This window comes from Cygnus atratus, chromosome Z, assembly GCF_013377495.2.
Source record: "Cygnus atratus isolate AKBS03 ecotype Queensland, Australia chromosome Z, CAtr_DNAZoo_HiC_assembly, whole genome shotgun sequence".
In the NCBI taxonomy this organism is placed as follows: domain Eukaryota; kingdom Metazoa; phylum Chordata; class Aves; order Anseriformes; family Anatidae; genus Cygnus; species Cygnus atratus.
Genome location: NC_066396.1, coordinates 9,393,430 through 9,408,073, shown reverse-complemented (window position 1 = coordinate 9,408,073; position 14,644 = coordinate 9,393,430). Strand labels below are relative to the sequence as shown.

General features: G+C 45.0%; 1 protein-coding gene across 1 annotated transcript in view; it reads right to left on the bottom strand.

Annotated features, from left to right (window-relative positions):
* Positions 1–14,644, bottom strand: part of DNAI1 (dynein axonemal intermediate chain 1) — a 144,024-nt gene that overhangs the window by 49,432 nt on the left and 79,948 nt on the right. Inside the window, exons 14-16 of the mRNA XM_035565893.2 lie at positions 7,276–7,365; positions 2,640–2,727; positions 76–155 (exon numbers count right to left, since the gene is read on the bottom strand). Of these exons, the coding sequence (XP_035421786.2) occupies positions 76–155; positions 2,640–2,727; positions 7,276–7,365 (258 nt within the window). The remainder of the gene's footprint in view (positions 1–75; positions 156–2,639; positions 2,728–7,275; positions 7,366–14,644) is intronic.

Below are 14,644 nucleotides of genomic sequence, written 5' to 3'. Positions count from 1 at the left end.
CAGTTAAGATGATGAACCTGAAAGACAAGCACGGGTCAGGGGATGTAAAACAAGGGACAAAGAAGCCATTCTTACCTTATAGATCTTTCCCTCTTCAGTACCAACAAGAAACAAATAGTCTATCTTTTTGTGAAAATCAAACGATGTCCCGCAGCCTGTTAACAGAAGAAAGGAGTCAGACAGAGAATTGGTTCATCCGCCCAGCACATGCTCCCTGCCTATACTACATGCACATTGCCACTGTTTCCAGAAGTGATTTATTAGCCAAAAGCTCCCCGAAGAAATTAGAGCCACCCCTTCCAAAAACCCTTCCCAAGTTGTCCCTTTCTCCAGCACCCACAATTTGAAGAGATGACACAAACAAAGGGGAAGGGGAACTGGAAGAAGGGTGAACTGACTTGGAGGAAGCCTCGTGGCAGGTGAGTAGCTGAATTAAGCTCTCCAAGACATTGTCCTTACCCTACCCACTGGGCTGGGCTGCCTCTCAGCTGGCCCAAGAGATCAATTGCTGTTGGATTTGATGCCTGCATAACAACAGCCACAGTTATGTAATTTGCTTTCTAAAGCAACAAGCATTCTGAAACTGCCATTGAGAACTCTGGCTATACAAAACATAACAGCTCCAGGAAGAACTGACACAGACCTATAATCAGCAGCGCCTGCCAGATGGCCTCTAAAGGCAATGGCACCCAAGGGAGCCTCCATCATTCTCTTTGGGGTCAGCCTCGGCCCCCAAATAAATAAGAGAGCTGTTTAGAAGCACGAGACTCCTTTTTGAAAACATCTCCCAGCAACTCCAGCTTCTGGTTCAAACAGTCTTCTCTCATATATAGCTTCAAGGATGCTGCTAGGTGCGGAAAGCTCATCAGCAGTTGCACTCTGCGCTCAGTCATTGCTATTATTCCCATTCTCAACCACGGTCCTACCAAGTTTATTATGAAGTTTAGCATCTGTCTTTGATTCCAAAAGTTTCTAAGGTTTCCAAGACTCCAGCTGCCCCAGACACAGCATCATCCTCCAGTGCAACAGTGGGAGCAGTGAATGTCAGTTAACAAAGCTTTGTGTCAGATTGGCTGAAAAAAGGGATTCACTCTGGTAAGAATTTAAAATGCCTGGTGCAAATGTAAGAGTCATGAAGACCCAGCCTGCCTCCTATTATTTTCTGTTGGTTGGTTTTCACAAAAATGTAAATAGATTCCCATGCATTAAAGGGTCTAGAGAAGAAACACCACGTGATAACTCCTTTGCCCTCTTCATCCTTGGCTCAGAAGCCGTTTAGCTGGCTCACTTCAGTAAAGGCAATAGCAAAGGATATGATTTGGGAACAAATCTTTTGTCAGGCACAGAAGGATTCTCTTGACTTCAAAAGCCTCAAATCAAGCAACATTGTGACCTGTATTTAAAGCAGGCATTAGTCACAACAGGATGTTATTTCTTGAGATCTTCTGGCTTCTGCTCCCATGACAGATGCAACATCACCCAAGAAAGTAAACTTGAATGGTGGTGAAAGAAAATTTCAGACGGGTCCTTGAGGAAAAGACAGGATGTCTGCTGACTGCCAGAGCAATTTGAGTCTCCTGACCAGTAGGGACAACCACAGCAATCATCAGAGGAGAAATCAGAACAAGCAGACAAGGCTCAGAAGCACATAATTACAGAGAACTTTTTGCAAAGGCAGCTGAAAACAGCATTATGCCTTAAACGATAACAAAACGTAGATCTCAAGGGAATTGTTAAGGTCATTTCAACCCTGTAATACTGTCTGCATTTTTTAACATTTAAATAGATTGTTAAATATTCAAGACAAGTCTCTGAAAAATCCATTTCCCAGAAACACTAACAAATAATCCTGAAGCCTCTGGGAGTTCTGCAGTGTACTGCTTTAGCTGGTCTCTTGGAATCTGTGCGGCAACGCAAACACAAATTGTTTCGGCAATTACTAGCCTAGGAACACCCTTAAATGCAGAGCAAGTGCCTTCTCCAAACCTAGACCATAACTTCTTAGGGAAAAGCAGGATGATTAGGGGATTCCTCAAAGCTCCCCATGTAGTCTGGGACTTCCAGAGCTGACTCATCCAATCCTGTCTCAAACACAGGACAGGCAGGATGAGGGGATTCAGCCTAGAAGGATTGCACTGTCCCAACTTTGTATGGAGGGAACCTAACATACAAATAGGGAGCTCAGAATGGATGTTGTGCTTTTAGAGAGCCAAAGCCAAATGAGGCACATCCCACTGTAGGCTGGGTGAGCTGTGCACCCAGAAGAAAGCAAAGGTTGTTTTTCATTTTGATTTGGCCAGCCCAGATCAATGTCCGGTAGGAAGAACAAAACCACCTTAGGTTTGACAAATACAGTTAATGCTCATGCCTTGTTTGCACTGGGATGTCATGGCAAAGTGAACATTTTTGGAATTAATGTTCATCTTTTTCTGCAAGCAAAGACAAGCAACAAACCTTGACTTAATTAGTGGCCATTGCTTCCAGACAGATTTTGCCCTACCACACATTCAAAGCTAGAAGTAACCCTTCTCCAGTCCTTCTCCATCTCAACATCCCACTCCCAATTTAATTCCTCTGAATGACTGATCAGAGGCTTTGTGTCAGTAATTAATCAGCATGGCAAGGACTTGGGCTCCTACCAAGCGTTTGCAGCTGCAGCCCCTCTGGCCCCTGCATCGTTGTTCCCTCTGCTGACAGTTTGATGACATCTGTATGAACCAGCTCATTCTGCAAGCAGAGGAGATTCCACATGAATAACAGGCTTTACAGCAACAATACAGAGACATTCAGTACTTTCAAATGGCAAATTTTATGGAGGAATTTTAAAAAGCTTTCCAAAAGTTGTTTAATGTTTCATGCCCGCAGTTGGCAATTTGCTAACATGCTGTTTTACATAAGACCTCCAAGAAACTGGTATTTTGAAGCACTGGTACTGAGAGCCACTTGTACATCACCCAGGCACATGCAACTGACCTGGACAGCTTTGGGTTTTGAGGTCAGTGTTTTGAAGTGCAGGTTGACACTGTCAGCTTAAATCATTGTGTTAAGTGAAATCACCCTGCATAGTTGAAGATGGGTATTGTGTATTATCGTGGAGCTAACTAAACCCACATTAATGGATAGCAACTTACCACCTCACCAGTCCCCTCTTCTTACCATCCCCCTATTGTCCCCAGAGCAGCCTCACTTCCCAGTACTCACAGCCTCCTGGGCTCTGAGATTCAACCAACAAGAACATCTAGCAAGCAGCTACCCCAAGGGAAAAATGCCCCATGTTGTCATTATCCCCAGAACTCTAAAGAGCTCTCATCGCAGGCCACGACACTGCTTTGCTAGGTGCTGCATGAACACAGGGCAAAAAGGCTGTGTCCCAAAGAGTTTACAACTTAGGCAGGAGACAAAAGACTGATGAAAATAGACACCATGTGGGTGAGTATGAGGAAACAGAGGGCAAAGATCCATTCTTAGACTAGCTTTGGGAATTAAAATACCTGTGCAGACTGGAGTTGGTTGTGAATATAAGAATACCCTGGGGCTGATAAAAAGAACAAAGAACTAAAGATTAAATTAGTGAGAAGTGTGGGCTGAGGACTGGATGTTTTCATGAATCTGCAGATTTCCCACTGGAGCACTGTGAGAACAAAACATAACTTCTTAGCTCAGTGAATCAAGCTTTAGTTGGAGCTTCTCTAAACCCAGAGCAGGACTCAGGTAGAAAAAGAGATTCTGCCAGGAAAAGTCAGTCCCAGAATTGTGCATTAGGGGAAGGGGGAGAAGACCTTGCAAGCATCTGTTCAGTACTGCAATTCAGAGGCGATGCATTTTGTAAGACATTTGTATTGTATTTTGGGGGAAGGCTTATGGAAGGCTCATGGAAGGCTCAAGACAGGACAAAACCCATAAAATAATTTATTTCCTTCTCATTAATTTGCACTGCTGCCTAACCACATGCTCTTGCTTATTGATGGGAGTAACTTTTCTCTAAGATCACAGCAAGAAGCAGGACAGCCTCCTGCAGCCTGTGGACTCCTACTTTCTGTTAGTGACTCTTCCTACAGCACGTGGGTTAGAACAACCTAGGTTCAGTGGGTACAGGCAGAAGTGATGTTAAGAAAGAGGTCATGTACTTTGGGGTGTGTGTGCAAGAACTGGAAAGAGCAGTGCCCTGGGCATCAAGGGGAAGAGCGCATTCCACATGCCACTCACTGCCCCTTCCAAGAGGAGTGCTGGTGGGCAGCTGGGAGCACAGACAGGACACACTGAGCAGACACTCACCTCTGCTCAGGCTTCCAGGTCTGCCTGCTCTCCAGAGAGCATCTGCCGTGCCCAGGCCATGCCTGGTGGCCACATGAGTCTGGTCTTAAGGGCAGCTTTGGAGCTGCCTGCAGCTGATCACACTGATAAACCCAGTGTGTCTAACAGAGCCTAACTCGGCAGGCACATGCTGTGGGCAGGCACACGGGTGTGTTCAAGCAAAAAGGCAAACCACATGAGGTTCTCTCTCCAGGCTCATGCGTTTCTGCAGTCTTTCTTTGAAGATGCCTCCCAGCATCTCCACCTGGCTCAGGTCTCCTCCGTGGACAGCTCCTGTAGCCTCTCGCTTTCATACAGGCTCCTACTTGTGCAGAGTTCCCTGTAGTGCTGCTTTTATTTTGTACCCAGCCTCGCAGTCTGGAAAATGCATCTGTTCGTGGGGCTGTTTATCGCCAGAGCCATTCACATATTCCTCTGGGTAAACAGACTGTTGACAGCCTGGCCTTCCAGGAATACTGAACAATAATATGTTGCTTCTGACAAACAACTGTAAAGCACTTTGAAAGCGTTAGTGAATTAGGCCTCGCAGCTGCCTACTTCCCTTTAGTTGTTGTTATTAACCTCAAGTGACAAAGGAGGCCCAGAGCTGTTCAGTAATTTAGCTCTAGGTCACGTAGGAAGGGGGAGCTATGGCTACAAACCTGGGAGCACTGAGGATCAGGCCGAGGGGCCGTGCCAGACTGCATCCCGACCAGCTGATTCCTGACATTGCACTGACAGCCCTCCTTGACAGGCAGCGCATGAATCCAAAGTGGGAGAGCAGAGCCACCCAGCTGCTGAATTCCCGCATCCTTCCTCAGCTTTACACCTTCATGATGACCCAAAACCAAGCCAAGATGACAGCCTGAGCACACATTAATGTTTCATGAAGCTTGTCCAAAGTGATGGTGCCTGTTTCTAACAGAGACAACCACCACAGCCAAGGCAGATCAACCATCCCTAGCTAAAATTTGACAAGTCTTCTATCCAGCTTTTGAGTGGTGCTTACCAGATGTCCAGCCAGAAGTAAGAATTAATTTATTCACTTTGTGCTCCCAGCTTTGGAGGTGTCAAAGAGTTATCAGTGTTTAAAGCAGCTTTACTTCTGGATAGTCGTGTCAAATAGATTAATGAAGCTCTCTTTCATTTATTCCTTATTTGCACTATGGATTTGCAAAATATAAGTTCTCTGGAGTCTCTTTAATTTTACTCTAAATAAAACTCAGACCTCACTCTCTTGTAAAGCTGCAATTCAAGCAGGTTGTCCATTCCTCCTTGCTGTGTATAAAACCACAGACTGAAGGGACATGTTGAATGGACAAGAAAAAGAAGCACCTTACAGTGTGGGAACACAATTAAGCAGAGATGAATCACAAAAATGTCTCAAAAAGCCCTCCACCAGGTGAGTTGCTATCAGAGCCTATTTTCAGACTCTTAGGTTGTCCCAGCTGTGGCATTTCTTTGAAGTTTAAAATCCAAGAGGCTTAATCCAGAGTGTGTCACCTCCTGAGTGAAGCATGCTGGGGCACACTCAGTTACCAGGGCCCAGGTGATATGTGTAACTTGCCAAGTCACCTTAACTGGATGTGTTTAGCTGTAGGTGTGTACCACCCACTTCAGCATAAATCTTTTGGGCTCTTCTATGCAGAAGATAAAGCAGGAGCTGAGTGCTGCGACAGCGTTAGCCTGTCCCTGTTCAGGGAGCTCTGAGAGCTTTTGGGAGAACGACTTAGGGACACACTCACTGGCGGGATTTTGGGGTCTAAAGCTGCAAGTATGAACCTGGAGGAGTTTATGAAAGAACCTGATAATCAATGCCCTCTGCAAGCTCTGTCTGTGCTCCTTAGATGTGGTTTCCACTCCTAAAGTGAACATGAGACTTAAATATACGTATAATGTTAGACATGAAACCCTGACCACGGCAGCAAGGCCTAAAATTTTCAGAACTGACATGTTTTGAATGGCTTGGTATAAAAGGTTAAAAAAAAAAAAAAAAAAAAGCATCCAAGGATGTAAAGAAATTTCTTTGCTTGCTGGAAAATAACGGGACAGCTGCTTCAAACTCCCATTTAGGGTAATTCAATTATTTCAGAAGTAAAAAAAAATAAAATGAAATCTTCAAAATGTAAAATCAAATACCCAATAGAAAAAGCACACATTGAGATTCAGAGACATAAATCTAAGGGTCATTTAGGGACATTTCTATCAATGTATGTACTCCAAAAGGAAAAGAGATGAAAGGCAGAGAATGCCAATGAGTTTACGGAAATTGTCTTTGGTGTGAGCAGGCAATGTCTTGGCAGGGGGGAACCCTCTGCCTGTCCGATTGCTTGTTGCCATCCATCCCAGTGTAAATGCAAGCTTCTTCCCTGCTCTATGGCTGTAGTATTTCGGCTTGCACTTCCTTGCACCAGCTGCTCTGGGGGCAGGGCAGCAGCTGCCAGGCTCCTAGTTAACATTCTGAATTACTCTTTGCAACTTTGGCCACACACTGTACCAGAGCAGGGGAGAAATTTGCACCTTCCCCCTCCCATTCTGAATTGCAATCTGTAGGGGAGCATTTTGGGGGTGGGAGTCTTGAAGCTGGGGAAGAAAGCAGATCATTCTGCCTTGTCTCTGGGTGACACTCCCAAGACAAGGAAGTTTTTAGAGCAAGGACCAGTCTTGAATTTCAGCAGTTGCAAGACAGAAAAATGATCTCAGGTACTCAGGCCCATGGGTTGCTGTAGGTGCAGATGAGATGAAGGTTGGGTCCTGAGCAAGGAGTTAGGCAGGTTCTGCTTACTTCAGAGTTCAATATGGAGACCCTCAACCTGGCTGGAGGCTGCCAGCAGCAAGCTGTGACTGCACCTGCAATCTTTTGCTGCCACCTCTTTTCAAACGTTGCTCATTATAAACAATAATAAAGCTAACGCATGATTGAACCTTGGAGACAATTGGTTATAGTTTGGCCAGGAAAGGAAATTGCCACCTACTGTTTACCTTAACTAAAGTCCACGACACAATCCGTCCATCCGAGGAGACAGAGAAGAAGTTCAAATTGTTGTCCATGTCATCCTTCTGCCACTTGACCTTGAAACGAGCAGACAGTCCCAGTTAGCATGGAGCACGCAGCATTAGCACGGCAGAGCCCCAGGCCCTCAGCAGGGTCCTCTCACATCCTTCCTAAACAGCAGCTGGCTTCCACTCCAGAATCCTGATGCTGGCTCATAGCATGCAAGAACACACTCTCAACACCACAGACAGTTTCACAATTGCCCCCAGCACTCCCGTCACTGCAGAGATGTCTCAGAAGGGTCTCCAAGACACCTGAGTACATCACTGCCCCTGTGCAAACAAACACCTTCCCATGTGGCTTACTCCTCCAAGTGCAGTATCATAGGGCTACCCTTCAGCCAGCCCAGCTCAAGATAGCTTTCTGTCCCTATGTGTGGTGCAGATGAGCCCTTGCAGGCAATGTGTGACATGGGTCCTTGGGGGACTTCTGTTTCAGGGGGATCAAAACATCTCCATTAAAACTGAAATTCTCCCTACATCTTCAGAGCATCTGCCTGCCTGGTAAGGAGATTTGCCTTTTGACTGTGACAGCTCAGCAGGAGAGATTAGAACTCAGATAAATGGCTTACAGTTTAGAAGAGACATTTCAGTTAGACCAAAAGCATTAAGAACGCTCAATTTTCAGATCTGGGAATTCAATCAGACTGAAGAGAAAAGGATGACTTGTCACTGGGCCTGTCAGCATACACTCCTGTGGGCATCTGTCAGCTCAGGATGGGGACAAGCACTTTGGCAGGTTCTGCTGAGATTTTCAAAGGTGTATTTGTTCCTGTCCAGGCAGTGCAGCAGATACATTTCCCTAAATATCACCCATGATAAATGGGCATGATTATCCGAGAGCTTACCAAATACTCCGTCTGTGACCAGCTATTTATCTGGTACCTAGACCAGAAAACAAGCAGCATTCTGAATACTTCAGTTACACAGATTGGGTATCCTGATGTTACTTCTTTGGAAAAAAAGTGTTAATTCTGTTTTATAAAATTGTTTATACTGTGAAGCTCTGTGGAGCATGAAAATTCAGCAAGAGACTCACCAAAGAGTAATTAATTCTCTAGTGAACAGGTTCCCTACCTAGAACACAATTTTCTGAGGAAGGAAAAATAAAATGAAAGGGAATCCATCTGAGAATACATCAAAATGACAGTTACATGGCCATACGATGTGACTGAAGAGTCTTGTGTAGCATACACCTTTGAACATCCTCACAGTGGAGAAATCATAAGTCTCCAAGTGGAACCACTTCTGCCAGCTTGCATTAAGGAATGGCGTAATTCAATGTGGCCCAGAATAAATGGCTAGTGATCAAAGGACGGGTCCAATGGCACATATGGAGAAGAGTGATTTCCAAGGCTGGCCATCACGCACAAATGTGTATCTGTTCCAGGAATATCCCCCTGGGATCATGAGCTAACTGCTGACCATGGTGGTCACCAGCAGCTGCTTCAGATGAAGGGGTTGGCATAGTGAGGAATTTTAATTCAGAGTGAGAAACGTAGAGTTCAGGGGAACCAGTTACAAACACATGCTGTACATGTCTCATCCTGAGCACAGAAAAAGGGATGTGCTTCAAATGTGAGCTTTTTAAAACGCCACTCTAAACTAGTCTGACAATAAGATGATTTTATTTGTATGTCCAACATAACTTCACTCCAACTCAGGTTCTCCCTCTTCCATATACTTGCCCAAATACTTGGGAAAAACAGTCACACTTCCCAACAATGCACTTGTTAGGATCTGAGCTGGTCCAGGCCTTCTCTGCAGGCAGAGTCCCCGCTTGCCCACTGTCAGAGTACAGACACAGACACAGACACAGATTTCTAGGTTGGAAGAGACCTCAAGATCATCGAGTCCAACCTCCGACCTAACACTAAGTACTCCACTAAACCATATCGCTAAGCTCTACATCTAAACGTCTTTTAAAGACCTCCAGGGATGGTGACTCCACCACCTCCCTGGGCAGCCCGTTCCAATGCTTAATAACCCTTTCGGTAAAGAAGTACTTCCTAACATCTTCTAACTTCCTAACAGTAACGTAATCTAACACAGTAACGTAATCTAAAACAGTACGTAACCTAAAGTAACGTAATCTAAAACAGTAAATCTAAAAACAGTAACGTAATCTAAAACAGTAACGTAATCAGTAACAGTAATCTAACTTCCTAACAGTACGTGTTCAGGCGCTCCTTAGTGAGCTCTCCTTGAGCTCTGCAGGGACAGCAGCAGCTGACTTCCCAGCTCTGCTCTGGCTAAGCACAGTGCAGACGTTTTGTACCTGAGCTGGAGCCAAGCAACAGCCCGTCACATCAATGGAAAACACATGGATGAAGGCTCAGCAGCTGGACTCCTTCCCTGATCACACTGTGCAGACACAGCTCCAGAGTCCTCACATTTACACTAACACAGCGTGCTGCAGGAACCTCATCTGGAGGTGTCCCACAACACAAGCATTCACACAACCTTACAGTTTTTTGTTTGTTTGTTTGTTTGTTTTTTCCCAAGCCAATTGCTTTCAGTATTCCCCAATTGGAGAGCTTTTCCCCAGGGTCTGCTCACCCCGAATATCCTCTCTTTCATCAATCGCTATTCAAGTTTTCTATTATCTGTTAGGTGTTACTACTACCTCTCCTCATCTGTTATATAGACAGGTGGAGTCTGCAGCCCACAAAAGCAAGAAGGCTGATTGGCTTGGGGTACTTTTGCTTCTACATTCAAAGCATTCAATAGCACCTGAGTTAGGTACATAATGTAGGTAGCTTGAACACAGTCCCTTAAGGGCATCAGGATCTGCCATTAGATGATTGTCAGCAGCTCTCAGTGACATGAACCTGAATTTCAGAAAACAGAAATCGACACTTGATACTTCCAATTTGCTGTCAACACCTCTGACACCTTAATAGTGTTTGCGATCTTTTTTCTCCTGATCTCTGAATCCCATGAACGCTTATTAGAGTAATTAGCCTTCATGATACTGCAATCAAATCGGGTATGTGCTCAGAACTGGCCTTTTCTCTGCTCCCAGAGGCCCCTGAACGTGGCACAACCTCCCATCATTAGCAGTATCCATGCTGTGCAGGGTGGGACATCTGATGTGGGAAGTAGGCCACTGTGTGTGCAGTGGGAAGAAGTTAATTTTTCTCTGAAGCATGTAATTATGATCCCAGGATTGCAGCTGCACGAGACAATTTACAGCAAAAGTTCAATTATAATAGAGTAAAAGCAAAGAACCACATGAGAAAGAAAAGCATCTGTAAACAGTGGAGAGGAGACAAGTAAACAGAGTACTTTAAGTGAGTGATCTTGATGGGACCTATAATAAAATCACGGATACACTTATTTTTTTCAGTGTGATCTTTAACCCAACTATACTTGCAGTACAAAATCAGTTTGTGAGACTCATTGCTATGCAGTGCCTCTGAGAAGAGCCTAATACTTCTTAATTTTTACTTCTCAAAGCCTGGTTATTTATAAAGAAAATGAGACTATTCAAAATTATTACTTGCTCCTAGAAAAATAAAAGTAAAACCTTGCATGTCCACTGCTATGTAGAGCATGTTAGCAGGGCAATAATTCAACAATTCTTAGCAAGAAAGTACTATAATCTTTGCCTATAGCAGCTGGCAGTGGTTCCTGGCCAACAGGAGATTAGACCATTTATCCAATCTGACTGGAAAATTCCTATGTTTCTGATGTCATTCCTAGAAAAGAAATAATGCTCAATCAGTTTCCGTGGCATGGAGGCTGTTAGTCACTCGTGCTGACAAAATACAATTGGCCAAAGCTGTTCTGGCCATGAGGCTGACCCAAGCACTTTGCAGGCAGCCGCGGGCAGGATCTGCATGCCTGCCTTGTAAGGAGACACCTGCGACTGCAAACACAGCTCTCGGCTTGCCAACGCTCAGCTGTGGGGTGCCACATGTGACACATGCACGTTGACTGACGAGCAGTTCCTTCTTTCCCTATTAACTGTGCTCCATGGAGCCCTTTGCCAGCGTTGCAGTAGCACAACACTGCTGACTCCTGCCTCAAGTGAAATAAAAGAGCTTTAGTCATTCAAAGATTAAAGAAAGAATAAGGTCTGTCACAGGTAGGCAAGAAGAAAGACCAAGGCACTATCAAATCCTCAGGTTGCCCTTACAGGAACTGCCTGAGGAATAACACTCAGATGACTCCAGTAAGCGAGCGACCCCCTGGGCTGCTGAAGAAAGTCTGGGCCAACGTGACACGGAGACAAATTCCTTCCAGTGCCAACCTGGCAATCGGTACAGCCCTAAGCAAAGCTGTCATGGCAATGCAGGGTTTGGAGGGGACCAAAAAGGGCCTCTCTTCTGCTCTGAGGAAGGATTGGACACATCCCTACCTGGTGACAATTCGCTAGCCTGTTCTGCCAAGCCTCCAACAACAGGCACCCAACACCTGCCCTGTAGGCAAGTGTCAGTGCTTAACTGGCCTTACACAGGAAACCTAATTTACCACAAATCAAGTGATTACTCCTTGTCATCTCCCCAGTGGACACAGCAAGCAACTGTTTATTTCCCTTTTCATAACAGTCTTCAAGAGGTCAAGATACGGTTGCTTTGTCACTGCTCCCTTCTCTTTTTTCCCCAGCCAAACAAAACCAATTGCTTAAACTGTTCCTTCCAGGTCCTGCTCTTTGAGCCTTTACCATTCCTGTGCTTCTCCTTCAGCCCTTCTCTGTAGCTGCAGACAGACTGTACAGGGCCTGGCTTAGGCAAAAACAGGAGTTACAACCTCCTCTACCTTGTATCCTGCTAATAAATCCAAATTACATGTTTTTATGCAATAGTGTGGCATTGCTGACCATTGGCGGTGGGTGATCTGCCATAAACTCTCCTTCTGGCACCCTGCTGCCTAACCAGTCATCCCCTGGTTTTTATCTGTACATTTAATTTCCCCCTTCTAAATGTAGTATTTGCTCTTGTCTTTATTGAATTTCATCACATTGATTTTGGACCTTTCTTCCAATTTATCAAGATTATTTTGAACATAATCATGTCCCGCAAAGTGTCTCATCTTCCCAAGGGGGCTTCCTTATTCTGTAATCTGAGTTGTTAATGAAAGTATTGATCAAAAGAAGACCTGGGCTGACAGCTCGAGGGTCTCACTTGAAGCATCTGACAGCAAGCCCTGGATAACTGCTCTTTAAGCACACAGCCTGAGCCACCTGAGCAGCCTCTTTATGGTGATTTTATACAATTCATATTTCTCTACTACAGTTATAAGAATGTCACTGTGTGAGCCTGGATCAAAAGCTTTAGTCAAGCCAAGATAGATAGAGGTGATAACCTTGGCTGCCTCCCCCTTCTTCACAAGGCCCATTTCTCTGAAACAAAAGAAAAACAAAAGAAAAAGAAAGAAATTATACTGGCTTGACAATTTATTCTGGACAAATCCATGTCGGCTTCTCTGAATCACCTTATTATCTAGACATTTACAAATGGTTTTGCCATTTGTTCCAATGTTTTCCAGCAATCAAAATTGGCCAGTTTGGTCAGTAATTCCCTTGGTCCAATCCTACCATTTATACCCAAATATTTTTTCCCTTCTTCCAGTCCTTTCACATATTTCCTCCTTTTCATGGCCATGCTTGTTGTGCAGGCTGGAGTGCTGCCAATACATTGCTGTGCTCTCATGCATGCTTTGAGAGGCTCTGTGGGTGGGTTAGGATGCCTCTAGCCTTGGTGAATTGTTCAGACACAAATTTCTGGTCTCTGGTACCCTGTCCATTCCACTGTCCCTCCTGCATACAAGGACAGCCCCTTTGAGGAAAGCACCTGCAGAAACCTCTTGCCAGACGTTGGCTCCACGGCATCACTGAAATGTGTTTTGGGATTGACGACTGCAGGCTTTACATTCTTCACTATTCCAGTCAGTTCACGCCATGGGCATGTGAATGTGTCCCCATCCACAGCAAACAGCAGGGCGATGCTTCCCTTCGTCCATGTCCCAGGGTACAGCCCAACACTTGTATTCCGTCTGATCAGATGCTGCATAAAGGCTTGCACAAAAACACTAACCTCTGCTTAAAATCCAGCATGCATATAGCCACAAAACTCCCTAAAATGCCTGCTAATGGTCTGAAATTGCTCTGGCTAAGTCTTTAAGTACTCCAGGGTACGTTTAAGCTGATCCTGATGATGAGCACACACCTGTCTCATCTAAACATTATTTAATATGTTCTTTCCCTATTCTGAACTATGCTTTCACCTCCTTTTTACATTAATCATATTAAGCAGGCAGTCTCATACATTTATTGTAAGATTAAACAGGATAGCATCAAATATTTCATTCTTCTCCATACCACTCAATATGAGCTGAAAGCTTGCTTTAGTAATGAGCCTACATTCTTCATTCCTTTAACTTCTAATACACTTCACAAATATTTTCTGTTCCTTTTTATGACCCTGGATAATCACAGCTCATTTTGCACCTCCACCTTCTTTAACTCTCTTTGTCTTCATGCTCTTCTCCAATACTCAGCTTTAGACACGTGTACTTGTTTCTGTTCTTCAGGAGCTCCTTTGTAATTCACCACTGAGCTCTAGAGATGGCCCACCTTGCACAGCTGCCATCCTGCTCAGCCCAGCAGGTCAGGGCATTCACCTACCTGGTGCCATAGCTGAACACAGTCCCAGTCTCTCAGGAGCCCAGCTGTGTCTTGCAGGGGCACAAGTGATTCCCAGTCCTTTGAGGCAGCCAGGTCACCATCTGCAGAGAGCACCCTTGCTCTCCCACACACACTGTTTTCTCCATACCATGAGCACACAGGGCTAAGTAGGGAGATTCGGACACTTCTTACATCCACACTGACCAAAGACTTTTGCTGAAGGCCTCCCACTGGCCTGCTCCTTTAACAGGTTTGCAGACATGGCGAGGTAATTGCTCCTCAGCTCTCTCTGGCTGTGCCTGCCCTGGCAGCAAAGCACAGACACAAACCCTCTGTCAAAACCACATTTCCCCAGTAAGGGCGCAAGCTCTCATGGCTGCATCCATCACATGACGGCCCAGATCAGCAGCTGACAGATGAACACAGCGTGGATGCTCAAAGAGGTAGACAGACCAAACTCCACAGAGCAGGACCCATCCAAATCTGGACGTGTTAGTCCAAACAGTGGCTACTCTGGTCTGCAGTGGAGAATACTTCTTCCATTTTGTTGTTCTCCTGGTTTTAGGCTGCCACAGCACCATGCAGATAGGGCGCATGCTGAAGTCTATGATAAATTTCACTCTATGTCACATCTTCTGGAGCCAGGCTGATCTGTCTTGTGTTCCG